We start from the raw sequence: 13,573 nt of genomic DNA, 5'->3' as shown, positions 1-13,573 counted from the left end.
GGGGGAGAGAGAGTGTGGGAGATGGGGGGGGGGAAACACCCTGACAGGGGTACAGAGTGGGAGAGGGAGTGTGGGGGAGGTGGGTACACCCTGACGGGGAGACGGGGTGGAGGGGAGGCGGGGGAGAGTGTGGGAGAGGTGGGTACACCCTGACGGGGAGACGGGGTGGGGGGGGGGGGGGGAAGAGTGTGGGAGAGGGGGGGAAACACCCTGATGGGGTGGGAGGGGGGAGTGTGGCGTGGTTCCGGGGGGAACTGTCTCCCTGTGCCAGTGGGGTAGGGTCCCTGATGATGAAACAGCGGATTCTCTTTCCCTCCCAGGGAGGAAGTGACCAAGCGTTTCGATGGGAAGCTGAGCAAGCAGATGTCGGGGCCTCTGTACGAGGTGGTCAGCCGCATCATGAAGTCGTTGGTCAGTCGCAAGATCACAGTGCCGGGGAACTTCGTGGGGTAAGTGCTGCTGGAGGGATTTGTGGGAGTGGGTGGTGGTGAGTGGGCAGGAGGGGGACGCTTCACCGATCATGTCTGCACTCACTGTCCAAGGAAACAATTCAACTCTTTCTCTGTACAGTCTCGAATGACCCTCCCTCCCCCACACACTCAGGCAGCACGTCCCACACCCTAACCCCTCGAATGACCCTCCCTCCCCCACACCCTCAGGCAGCACGTCCCACACCCTAACCCCTCGAATGACCCTGTTTCCCCCCCCCCCCCCCCAACACCCTCAGGCAGCACGTCCCACACCCTAACCCCTCGAATGACCCTCCCTCCCCCACACTCTCAGGCAGCATGTTCCACACCCTAACCCCTCGAATGACCCTCCCTCCCCCACACCCTCAGGCAGCACGTCCCACACCCTAACCCCTCGAATGACCCTCCCTCCCCCCACACCCTCAGGCAGCACGTCCCACACCCTAACCCCTCGAATGACCCTCCCTCCCCCACACCCTCAGGCAGCATGTCCCACACCCTAACCCCTCGAATGACCCTCCCTCCCGCACACCCTCAGGCAGCACGTCCCACACCCTGACCCTGTCCCTCCATGTGTTTCACTTGCTCCTCCCTGGTAGAGATTGATGTGTTTTTCTTGTAGCCTGTGTGTTCACCACCTATCGTTGTGGTGCTGTTTAAAAGCAGACAGGAAGGTGGCCCTATTGTTCTGTGAATCTCGCAGGGACGGTGGCCTGGGACCGAGGGGGTTTTAATTTCTTGTTGAGCAAGTGGAAAATCACAAGGAGAGCACCTTGCTGCAGTGACCGACCACGTCTGTCAGTCAGTCAGTCCACACTGGCAGCTTCTGTTCCTGGGCGATCCGGGAAGGAGTCACGTGCACAGTGATGGCGAGTGTGTCTGTACTGCGTCTGGTCCCCCATGCCAGTCTCCCTGCGCCCAAATCCCCTCTCCCTGCGCCCAAATCCCCTCTCCCTGCGCCCAAATCCCCTCTCCCTGCGCCCAAATCCCCTCTCCCTGCGCCCAAATCCCCTGCTGGGTGTTTTCCTCCCATCCTCTTCGCTTTGTTAGCGCGTCCCTTTAAATCAGAGACCCTCTCCTCCTTGTTCCTTTCACCATTGGGAACGGATTCTCCTGGTCTACTCTGTCTAGTCCCCCCCGGCAAATGATTTTGAAAGCTCCTTGTGAGATCTCCGTCTCGATCTCCTCCTCTCCCGAGGGGAACAGTTCCCAGTGTCTTCGATCCCTCTCTATCGCTGAGGTTTCTCGCGGAGGAGCGGGGCAGGAGCAGGCCGCTCGGCCCGTCGAGTCTGCTCTCCTGTTCGGTCAGACCGCGGCTGACCTTGGTGTGACCTCAGCCGCACTAACCCGCCAGGCCACCGCAAACCTTCGTTCCCCTGCTGTTCAACAACCCAGCGATCTCGGCCTGAAAACGCGGGAGCCTCAGCAGGCCGGGGTATTCCACAGACTCCCAACCCTCTGGGTGAGGCAGTTCCCCCTCAGCTCTGCCCGAAATCTGCCTCCCTCATATTTTGAGGCTGTGCCCCCACCCCCCCCCCACCCCCCACCCCATTCTAGTTTCACCCACCCATAGGAACAACCTCCCTGCCTCTATCTTCTCTATTCCCTTCGTCATTTTATGTTTCTATAAGACCCCCCCTTATTCTTTTGAATTCCAGTCAGTGTAGTCCCAGTCTACTCAATGTCTCCTCCGAAGAGCCGCGAGGTTTTGCTGCCGCTCTACAAGTCCCTGGTGAGACCACACTTGGAATATTGTGTCCAGTTCTGGTCGCCCGACTATAGGAAAGATACAGAGGCTTTGGAGAGGGTGCAAAGAAGATTTAGCAGGATGCTGCCTGGACTCGAGGGCTTGCCTAATGAAGAGGGGTTGAATAGACTCGGACTTTTCTCTCTGGAGAGAAGGAGGGAGTGAGGAGACGTGATCGAGGTGTACAATGTAGTGAGAGGCATGGATAGAGTCAATAGCCAGAGACTTTTCCCCAGGGCAGGATTGACTGTGACGAGGGGTCATAGTTTGAAGATTAGATTTATGTTACTTACAGTGTGAGACCCACGCAGACACGGGGAGAACATGCAAACTCCACACAGACAGTCGCCCGAGGCTGGAATTGAACCTGGGTCCCTGGCGCTGTGAGGCAGCAGTGCTAACCACTGTGCCACCATGCTGCCCACTAAGATATTAGGAGGAGGGTATAGAGGAGACGTCAGAGGTAGGTTCTTTACACAGAGAGTTGTGAATGTATGGAATGTGTTCCCAGCGGTGGTGGTGGGAGCAGAGTCATTGGGGACATTTAAGCAACTGCTGGACATGCACATGGAGAGCAGGGAGTTGAGGGGTGTGTAGGTTAGGTTATTATATTTTACATTAGGATTAAATCTCAGCACAACATCATGGGCCGGACGGCCTGTTCTGTGCTGTACTTTTCTCTGTTCTATAAGCCAGCCCTCTCCGGACTTAACCCAGTGAACCCGCTCTGCAGCCCCTCCATCCTTGCTCAAAACTGCACACAATCCTCCAGGATTAGCCTCACCAGCCCCCTCCCCAGCTGCAGCACCCCCTCCCTGTTATCATCCCTGGGACTGTTGTTGTGAATCGTTCCTGCACGCGCTGTGCAGTGTGGTGAGGCCTTTGCTGTAATCTGGTGCCAGTGTACTGCAGCAGGGGGCAGGGGGAGGAGCTGCTCAGGTACCTGTCCTCAGGTGCAGGGGGGTGGTGGGGCAGGGGGAGGAGCTGCTCAGGTACCTGTCCTCAGGTGCAGGGGGGTGGTGGGGCAGGGGGAGGAGCTGCTCAGGTACCTGTCCTCAGGTGCAGGGGGGTGGGGGGGGCAGGGGGAGGAGCTGCTCAGGTACCTGTCCTCAGGTGCAGGGGGGGTGGGGGGGGCAGGGGGAGGAGCTGCTCAGGTACCTGTCCTCAGGTGCAGGGGGGGTGGGGGGGGGCAGGGGGAGGAGCTGCTCAGGTACCTGTCCTCAGGTGCAGGGGGGTGGTGGGGCAGGGGGAGGAGCTGCTCAGGTACCTGTCCTCAGGTGCAGGGGGGTGGTGGGGCAGGGGGAGGAGCTGCTCAGGTACCTGTCCTCAGGTGCAGGGGAGGGTGGGGGGGGCAGGGGGAGGAGCTGCTCAGGTACCTGTCCTCAGGTGCGGGGGGTGGGGTGGGGCAGGGGGAGGAGCTGCTCAGGTACCTGTCCTCGGGTGCAGGGGGGTGGTGGGGCAGGGGGAGGAGCTGCTCAGGTACCTGTCCTCAGGTGCAGGGGGGGGTGGGGGGGCAGGGGGAGGAGCTGCTCAGGTACCTGTCCTCAGGTGCGGGGGGTGGGGGGGGGGGCAGGGGGAGGAGCTGCTCAGGTACCTGTCCTCAGGTGCAGGGGGGGGCAGGGGGAGGATCTGCTCAGGTACCTGTCCTCAGGTGCAGGGAGGTGGTGGGGGGGGGCCAGGGGGAGGAGCTGCTCAGGTACCTGTCCTCAGGTGCAGGGGGGTGGTTGGGGGGGGGGCAGGGGGAGGAGCTGCTCAGGTACCTGTCCTCAGGTGCAGGGGGGCAGGAGCTGCTCAGGTACCTGTCCTCAGGTGCAGGGAGGGGGCAGGAGCTGCTCAGGTGCAGGCAGGATTTCTGATGGCACGGTCCTGTGAAGCTGGGGCCCTGTTTGAATTCAGTGTTCTCTCTCTCTCTCTCTCTCTCTCTCTCTCTCTCTCTGTGTTTCCCGGCCCCCCCTGCAGTAACTCTGGGGCCCACTGCATCACCTGTTCCTACAAAGCCAGTTCGGGCCTCCTGTATCCCCTTGAACGGGGCTTCATCTACGTCCACAAACCCCCGGTTCATATCCGCTTTGATGAGATCTCCCACGTCAACTTCGCCAGAGGCACCACCACCACCCGCTCCTTTGACTTTGAGATCGAGACCAAGCAAGGCAGCCTGTACACATTCAGCAGCATCGAGAGGTGAGTGAGAGAGGGCTGGTCGACTGGGGGAGGCAGCCTGTACACCTTCAGTAGCATCGAGAGGTGAGGGAGAGAGGGCTGGTCGACTGGGGGAGGCCTCAGGAAGTGAGGGAAGGATGCTGGATCCCGAGTAGGGCTGGGGGAGAGGGGGTAAGGGCTGGGGGTTTAAACGGAGGGTTCTCCCTGGGCAGTTTCCAGGGAATGGTCTGGGAATGGGGAGGGAATGGCAGATTTGTGTCAGTGATCCCAGGGATTGATACAGCCTGTTCTCTCGCTCTTCCCAGGGAGGAATATGGGAAACTCTTTGACTTTGTCAACGCCAAAAAACTCAACATCAAGAACCGGGGAATGAAGGAGGTAAGCTGACCCAGCCCGCGGTCGGAGCAGGAACCCTGCTCCTTGTGTCCTCCTGCTGCTCCTACTCTCAGCCCGGACCCTGGTGTGACCCTGAGGGCAACACGATCTGTGTCTGTGTGTGTGCGCGCCCCCACCATTTCTGTTCCCATTCTAAATCTCCTCACACTGTCTCTCTCCTTTTCCCCCCAACCCCACCCTTCCCTTTTAGAGAGATGAGGTTTGTACACTCAGGAGTGGTGTGTGGACATTTGAGTCTGCAAGCTGGCATGTGAGGCTGCACATAACCTGGCCTGCGTGGGTATGGGTGTGTATCTCTGCAGGTGACTTGGCCTGTTAGTGTGTCTTATCTGTTCCAAACTTGGTGTCCACGTGTCTTTTAGTGCGTGATCTGGCCTGCATGCATATGTGTGTATGTGCACATGATCTGTGCCTGCACACGTATGCGTATATGTGCGCGGGATCTGTGCCTGCATGCACATGCGTGTATATGTGCATGTGATCTGGCTTGCATGCGTGTATGTGTGTGAGAGAGATCTGGCCTGCACACACATGCGTGTATATGTGCGTGTGATCTGTACCTGAACATATATGCAAGTATCTGTGCCCGTGATCTGGTCTGCATGCATATGCGTGCATATGTGCGCGTGATCTGTGCCTACTCGCGTATGCGTGTATATGTGCACGTGGTCTGGCCTATACGCATGTGAGTGTATATGTGCATGTGATCTGTGCTTGCGTGCGTTTGCGTGTATATGTGCATGTGATCTGGCCTACACGTGTGTGCATGTATATGCATGCGTGATCTGTGCCTGAACATGCTCAGGGCCGAGTTCCTGAAAGCTAATTTCCATGTTCCCTTTTGCCCCGAAAGCCTTTCATCTCCCCCATCTGATCAAATCTGTCCACCTCTGTCTTCACAACATTCAATGACTCACCTCCACCCCTTTTCAGAGACTGAATCCCAAAGTCTTTCCGCCCTCTTTAAGAGGAATAAAATGCACCGGGTCTCTGTGCTGAAACGGGGCCGCTGCTGATTGTGAAACATTGCCCCCATGGTCTGCACTGACCCATATCGATGCTCTGTCCACCTTGTCAGGACCATTCAGCAGCTTTACCTCCCACAACTAAATCAGCCCTGCCGCCTCTGAACCCTCCTGGGCTGCCTGCTCAGTCCGGGTATCTGGTGATTCCCACCTCTCCATCATTACTGCACGCAGTATTCAAGATGTGGCCCCGTGTAACAGAAGGGGAATGTGATTCTTGTCGGGGTCGGTTTTTCTGCGAGTGAAAGGATAATATTCCACCAGCTTTCCTGGTTATCTGCTGTGCTTATAACTCTGTGTGACCAGCAAGCTCTGGTCCCTGTGGGCTTTGGAATGTTGGCGTCATGCTTACTTTAACCAAAACCCTGCTTTTTTTGATGTTCCTCCTGTCAAAGTGCATAACTTTGCAGGTTTCTGACATTACACAACAGATTATTGCCCGCTCACTCAGTAAGGATCCAAACCTGATGTTAGCTCTGTCATGTCCTCCTTTGCAAACTCCCTGTCCTTGTAACATCTGTAAATATGGCATCCACCACATCTTCAGTCACTGTCCTCAAAGTTGTTAGATCACAGCCCAGATCCCCTCCAGGACTCCAGTATGACATGCTGCCAGTCTGTGTGTGTCTGTGTGTTTGTGTGAGAGGGAGAGAGAGAGAGAGGACTCCTGGGTACATGCACACGTGTACCTGCATGTTTATTGGACAGTGGACTCCCGGGTACACGCACACGTGTGCATGTTTATTAGAGAGTGAACTCCTGGGTATACGCACACGTGTGTCTGCATGTTTATTAGAGAGTGGACTCCCGGGTACACGCACACGTGTGTCTGCATGTTTATTGGCGAGTGAATGCCTGGGTACATGCACACATGTGTTTGCATGTTTATTGGCGAGTGAACTCCAGGGTACACGCACACGTGTGTCTGCATGTTTATTGGAGAGTGAACTCCGAAAAACACGCACACGTGTGACTGCATTTTATTGAGGTGTAAACTCCTGGGTACGTGCACACGTGTGTCTGCATGTTTATTGAAGTGTGAATGCCCAGGTATATGCACACGTGTGTGTGTGTGTCAGAGCATGAAGCCACAGATGAGTGTGTCACTGAGAGCGTGCTCCTTGCACATGCATGTAGCGAGTGTGTGTCTGACAATTTTACCGTGGGAAACGGGACACCAAGTGTAGGCAGCATATTCAAACAGAGTCACTTCTGAAAAGGTGCTGGGTTTATGTCCCAGTCTTTATTATCAAAGAAGTTTGTTTCAGAAACACAGCAAACTCTTTCCGTTTGTGTCCCGGTGTTCTGCACGCGCTTTCACAAAAGGCTGTATTTCTCCAGAGATGGTCTCTTTTATCCACAAGTCAACAAAGGCAACCTCCCCCACCCCCCCAACCCCGGATTGACCCCACACCCACAAACATCCCCTCGCTCCCCACCCCCCCTCAGTAACAGCAGTGTGTACCATCCCGGGATAAAACTGCCCCTCCTGGATTGACCCCACACCCACAAACATCCCCTCCCTCCCTCCCCCACCCCCCCTCAGTAACAGCAGTGTGTACCATCCCGGGATAAAACAGCCCCTCCCGGATTGGGACCACACCCACAAACATCCCCTCCCTCCCTCCCCCACCGACGCTCAGTAACAGCAGTGTGTACCATCCAAAAAATACCAGGGAGGGTGTGAGTAAAAGACAGGGCCTTCCTCAAACTGCTCCCTCCTTGTCTCACTGACCCTCTGCTCAATCACGCTCTCTCCCCCCATCCCACTGGGTCACTGTCCCTCTCTCTGTCCCCTCGCTCTCTCTCTCTCTCCCCCTGTCCCACTGGGTCACTGTCCCTCTCTCTGTCCCCTAGCTCTCTCTCCCCACGTCCTACTGGGTCACTGTCCCTCTCTCTGTCCCCTAGCTCTCCCTCCCCCGGTCCCACTGGGTCCCTGTCCCTCTCTCTGTCCCCTCACTCTCTCTCCCCCAGTCCCACTGGGTCACTGTCCCTCTCTCTGTCCCCTCACTCTCTCTCTCCCCATGTCCCACTGGGTCACTGTCCCCTCGCTGTCTCTCCCCCCTTCCCACTGGGTCACTGTCCCTCTCTCTGTCCCCTCGCTCTCTCTCCCCTGGTCCCACTGGGTCACTGTCCCTCTCTCTGTCCCCTCACTCTCTCTCTCCCCATGTCCCACTGGGTCACTGTCCCCTCGCTCTCTCTCCCCCCGTCCCACTGGGTCACTGTCCCTCTCTCTGTCCCCTCGCTCTCTCTCTCCCCCCGTCCCATTGGGTTACTGTCCCTCTCTCTGTCCCCTCACTCTCTCTCTCTCTTCCCCCCCTCCCCCCCCCGTCCCACTGGGTCACTGTCTGCTGGCTCTCGGTCCCCTCCCTCCCCCTGCTGGCCATCGGTCCCCTCGTCCCCCTCACTGACTCTCGGTCCCCTCTGTCCCCCCTCTGTCCCCCCTCGGTCCCCTCCTCCCCCCGCCAGCCCCTGTGTGCCGTTGGGTTAACCATCCCCCTCTCCCGTACAGAGTATCAAACAGAACTATGATGATTACGCTGATTCGGATGAGGACCAACATGATGCTTACCTGGAGCAGGTGAAAGCAGAGGGCCGAATCCGTGAGGAGGCAGCCAATGACAGCGACTCTGGCGAGGAGACTGGTAACTGGCCGAGGGCAGGGGGGACAGGCAGGGTCAGGGGGTCACCTCAGAGGGCCGGCGTGTCGTGGCTGAGTGGAGGGAGAGTATCGCAGCCACCGATAGGGTCCGGGAGAGGGTTCACTGCTCCTGCTCCATGGCGGTCTGGAGAGGTCCGTGGTGTGGCGTAACGTCGTGTCCTGCTTCTGCACACTGCGTTGGCTCTCTGTCTCTGACTCAGGGATGACCCAACTCTCCCGGAAAACCCCACAGGCGTTCCCATCACTGAATCCCCCTGCTGACCCACCACAGCAACCCAGCGGCTCCAGGAGCAGGGTCAGAGGCTGGGAACCCTGCAGTGAGTCCCTCCCCTCCCAAAGTCTGTCCCACCATCGACAAGGCACAGGAGGGAGGGTGTGGGAACACTCCCCATTTATCCCTGGATGGGGGCAGCTCCAACAACAGTCGAGAAGCTCCCCACCCACAAACATCCCCTCACTCCCTCCCCCCCCCCCCCCCCCCCCCTCGGTAACAGCAGTGTGCACCATCCCGGGATAAAACAGCCCTCTTCCCCTGGATTGGGACCACACCCACAAACATCCCCTCACTCCCTCCCCCCCCCCCCCCCCCCCCCCCCCCCCCCCCGCCCCCCCTCAGTAGCAGCAGTGTTGTACCTGCTACAAGTTGCCCTGCAGGATCTCCCCAAAGACCCTCAGGCAGCACCTTCCAAACCCACGGCCCCTTCCACCCAGAAGGACAAGGGGCAGCAGATACACGGGAACAACCCCCCCAACTCTCCCCACCCCCCTGCAAGTTCCCCTCTGAGCCCCTCACTCGGAAATCTCTCTCCGTTCCTTCCTGGGTCAGAATCCTGGAATTCCCTCCCTCAGGGACACTGTGGGTCTACCCTACAGCACAGGGTTTAGGAAGGCAGCTCACCCCCACACTGTCGAGGGGGTACGGGGCAACTGGGTACGGAGCAGGGGGGAATCTCACGCTGGGCGAGCTCAGCGAGAGAACCTCCAGCCGCCATTGCGCGGATGTTCAGGGCTGACCCGGTGAGAGGCTGCCGTGTGATTGGACGGGAATCGGTCAGGGAGCAGCGCTCTGATAGGCTGTGTTTGTTTTGTAGATGAATCCTTTAATCCTGGCGAAGAGGAGGATGAGGTGGACGAGGAGTGAGTATTGGTTTGGGGCTGGGTTGGTCATGGGCTGACCAGTCCTGGGGGGGCTGGGGGAACATGCTACAGTGTCTCAGAGGGCCCTGGGTACTGCTGCACAGCGGAGGGTGCTGGGAGTCTGTAACATGTGGACGGGGGGATCTGGGCACACTTGTTGTCATTGCTCAGCCCTTCGAGTGTAGGTGTTGGGGCAGCTTTACTGTGTACAGTTCTGGTCGCCACATTACCAAAGGGATGTGAACACTTTGGAGAGGGTGCAGAGAAGGTTTACGAGGATGTTGCCTGGTATGGAAGGTGCTAGCTATGAAGAGAGGGTGGAGTAGGTTAGGATTGTTTTCATTAGGAAAAAGGAGATTGAGGGGGACCTGACTGAGTTTACAAAACCATGAAGGGTATAGACAGAGGGGATAGAGACCAGCTTTTCCCCAGGGTGAGGGACTCAATAACCAGAGGGCACACTGTCAAGGTGAGAGGTGGGAAGTTTAAGGGGGACACACGCGGTAAGTACTTCACACACAGAGGGTGGGGGGTGTCTGGGACACGTTGCCAGCAGAGGTGGGAGAGGCAGGCACGGGAGATTCATTTAAGATGCATCTGGACAGATGTATGAGTGGGTGGGGAGCAGAGATACAGATGCTCAGGAATTGACCAACAGGTTTAGACAGTGGATTTGGATCAGCTCAGGCTTAGAGGGGCCGAAGGGCCTGGTCCTGGGCTATACATTTTCTTTGTTCTTTATCATGCTGAGCTTGGACAGGACGTTGGTGAGGCTACCTTCTGGAGTGCAGTGTCCAGTTCTGACCTCCCTGTTACCGGAAGGATATCCTAGAAACAGGAGAGGATTCCGAAGAGATCTCCCAGGAAGTGACTGACGGGGTTGGGTGAGAACGACAGGCTGGCCGTCGGTAGCTGACAGCTGACTAGATAGAGGTTTATAAAACACTGAGGGACAAGGATTTAGTGAGTGGCAGGTGTCTTTTCCCCAGGGTGGGGCGTTTCCAGGCGAAGGTGGGCTTGTTTTTAAGGTGAGAGGACGATTTTAGGGTTTCGAGGCCAAATGTTTTACACAGAGAGTGATTCTTGTGGGGAATGACTCATCAGAGGGTGTGGTGGATCCAACGTTTCACAGGTATGTGGATAAATACAAGGAGAGGAAGGTCTGGAGGGAGATGGGGCCTGGAGCAGGCTTGGTCAAGGTCTGCAGTGTTAGAGAAACAGCGCATTTGGAAATAAACGTGGGTTTGCTCCGGGTGCTCCGGTTTCCTCCCACATTCCAAAGATCTGCAGGTTCAGGTGGATTGGCCATGGGGAATTGTCCCATAGTGCCCAGGGATGTGTAGGTTAGGGTGGATTTGCCATGGGGAATTGTCCCATAGTGCCCAGGGATGTGCAGGTTAGGGTGGGATTGGCCATGGGAAATTGTCCCATAGTGCCCAGGGATGTGTAGGTTAGGGTGGGATTGGCCATGGGAAATTGTCCCATAGTGCCCAGGGATGTGCAGGTTAGGGTGGGATTGGCCATGGGAAATTGCAGGGTTACAGGGAGTGGGGAGGAGGGCTGGGTCTGGATGTGATGCTGTTCAGGCGGTCAGTGTGGACTGAGTGGGTGAGTGACTGTGCCCCTGTTGACGATGATACTCCCCATCCCCCTGCAGGTATGACAGTAACGCTGGGGGCAGCTCCTCCAGCAGCAATGAAGACGAGAGCGGCAACGAGAAATCCCGGAACGTTCCGGCAAAGAAAGCCAAGGTCGTCAAGGAGAAACCCACCAAGAGAAAGGCTGAGGTATTCCCCCCCCCCCCCCCCCCCCCCCCCCCCCCACCCCCCCACCACCTCCCCCCACCTCCCCCACCTCCCCCACCCCCACCTCCCCCACCTCCCCCACCTCCCCCACCACCTCCCCCACCTCCCCACTGTGGTCAGTTACAGCGTTAATGTACCGCCACTCTGTCCCGGGAGGGTTCCATGGGGTACAGTGTAGAGGGAGCTTTACTCAGTATCTAACCTCGTGCTGTCCCTGTCCCTGGGAGTGTTTGATGGGGGACAGCGTAGAGGGAGCTTTACTCTGTATCTAACCCCGTGCTGTCCCTGTCCCTGGGAGAGTTTGATGGGGGACCGTGTAGAGGGAGCTTTACTCTGTATCTAACCCCGTGCTGTCCCTGTCCCTGGGAGAGTTTGATGGGGGACAGCGTAGAGGGAGCTTTACTCTGTATCTAACCCCGTGCTGTCCCTGTCACTGGGAGTGTTTGATGAGGGGACAGTTTAGAGGGAGCTTTCCCTTGTGTCTGACCCCGTGCTGTCCCTGTCCCTGGGAGTGTGTGTTGGGGGGACAGTGTAGAGGGAGCTTTCCCCTGTGTCTGACCCCGTGCTGTCCCTGTCCCTGGGAGTGTGTGTTGGGGGGACAGTGTAGAGGGGGCTTTACTCTGTATCTAACCCCGTGCTGTCCCTGTCCCTGGGAGAGTTTGATGGGGGACAGCGTAGAGGGAGCTTTATTCTGTATCTAACCCCGTGCTGTCCCTGTCCTGGGAGTGTTTGATGGGGGACAGTGTAGAGGGAGCTTTACTCTGTATCTAACCCCGTGCTGTCCCTGTCCTGGGAGTGTTTGATGGGGGACAGTGTAGAGGGAGCTTTACTCTGTATCTAACCCCGTGCTGTCCCTGTCCCTGGGGAGTGTGTGATGGGGGGGACAATGTAGAGGGAGCTTTCCCCTGTGTCTGACCCCGTGCTGTCCCTGTTTGAACAGGGGAAGAGGTCGAAGGATAAGGATCCTTTGGCCCCGAAGCGCCCCATGTCGACCTACATGCTGTGGCTAAACGCAAACCGCGAGAAGATCAAAGCTGACAATCCCGGGATTAGCGTCACGGAGCTGTCCAAGAAAGCTGGTGAACTCTGGAAATCCATGACCAAGGATAAGAAGGAGGTGTGGGAATTCTGTTCCGGATCCGTGTCTGGGCCCTCATCCTGACTGCACCGCGTCGGCAGCATCTCCCAGCTCGGTCACCTTCCTTCCCTCACTGCTCCTCGACCCTCCCCACCAGCCAGCGTCTCTCACAGTCCCTCACTGCGCTGGCTCACACCGCTACCTGGAGACAGTCGGCACTGCAGATACTGGAGATCACAGCAGGTCAGGCAGCATCCAAGGAGCAGGAGAGTCGACGTTACGGGCATAAGCCGATTTCCTGATGAAGGGCTCATGCCCGAAACGTCGATTCTCCTGCTCCTTGGATGCTGCCTGACCTGCGCTTTTCCAGCAACACATTTTCAAGCTCCTACTGCTAACACCCAGTCTGTCCAAACATCCCCCACGTCGTCGTCAACTCTGCTTCTCCAGCTCTCCTACACCCCCCCTCCACTCCCTACACCCCCTCCCTATCTCTGTAACCCCCCCTCCAGCCCCTCCCTATCTCTGTTACCCCCACCCCCCCACCCTGTTGAACATGCCCGGGTTCCCTTTGCCCCATCGGTGGCTGTACCGTCCCGTCAGGTGCCTACAATTTCAGCAGCTGATTTCCCCCCCCCCCCCTTCCAGGGAAACAGGTTGTTGTGGTTCTGTTCGCCGAGCTGGAAGTTTTTGTTGCAAACGTTTCGTCCCCTGGCTGGGAGACATCATCAGTGCTGTGGAGCCTCCTGCGAAGTGCTTCTTTGATGTTTCTTCCGGCATTTATAGTGGTCTGTCCTTGCCGCTTCCGGGTGTCAGTTTCAGCTGTCCGCTGTAGTGGTTGGTATATTGGGTCCAGGTCGATGTGTTTGTTGATGGAGTTTGTGGATGAATGCCATGCCTCTAGGAATTCCCTGGCTGTTCTCTGTCTGGCTTGCCCTATGATAGTAGTGTTTTCCCAGTCGAATTCATGTTGCTTGTTGTCTGAGTGTGTGGCTACTAGGGATAGCTGGTCGTGTCGTTTCGTGGCTAGTTTGTGTTCATGTATGCGGATTGTTAGCTGTCTTCCTGTTTGTCCTATATAGTGTTTTGTGCA

The 13,573-nt window shown here is 57.3% G+C and overlaps 1 protein-coding gene across 1 annotated transcript in view; it reads left to right on the top strand.

Moving 5' to 3' along the window:
• Nucleotides 1-13,573, top strand: part of LOC132834521 (FACT complex subunit SSRP1-like) — a 36,845-nt gene that overhangs the window by 18,287 nt on the left and 4,985 nt on the right. Inside the window, exons 7-13 of the mRNA XM_060853441.1 lie at nucleotides 321-449; nucleotides 4,177-4,398; nucleotides 4,683-4,755; nucleotides 8,311-8,443; nucleotides 9,552-9,597; nucleotides 11,255-11,384; nucleotides 12,343-12,519. Of these exons, the coding sequence (XP_060709424.1) occupies nucleotides 321-449; nucleotides 4,177-4,398; nucleotides 4,683-4,755; nucleotides 8,311-8,443; nucleotides 9,552-9,597; nucleotides 11,255-11,384; nucleotides 12,343-12,519 (910 nt within the window). The remainder of the gene's footprint in view (nucleotides 1-320; nucleotides 450-4,176; nucleotides 4,399-4,682; nucleotides 4,756-8,310; nucleotides 8,444-9,551; nucleotides 9,598-11,254; nucleotides 11,385-12,342; nucleotides 12,520-13,573) is intronic.

Source organism: Hemiscyllium ocellatum, chromosome 40 (assembly GCF_020745735.1).
Source record: "Hemiscyllium ocellatum isolate sHemOce1 chromosome 40, sHemOce1.pat.X.cur, whole genome shotgun sequence".
Lineage (NCBI taxonomy): Eukaryota > Metazoa > Chordata > Chondrichthyes > Orectolobiformes > Hemiscylliidae > Hemiscyllium > Hemiscyllium ocellatum.
Note: the sequence above shows the minus strand (reverse complement) of the source record. Positions and strands in the feature narration are given on the sequence as shown.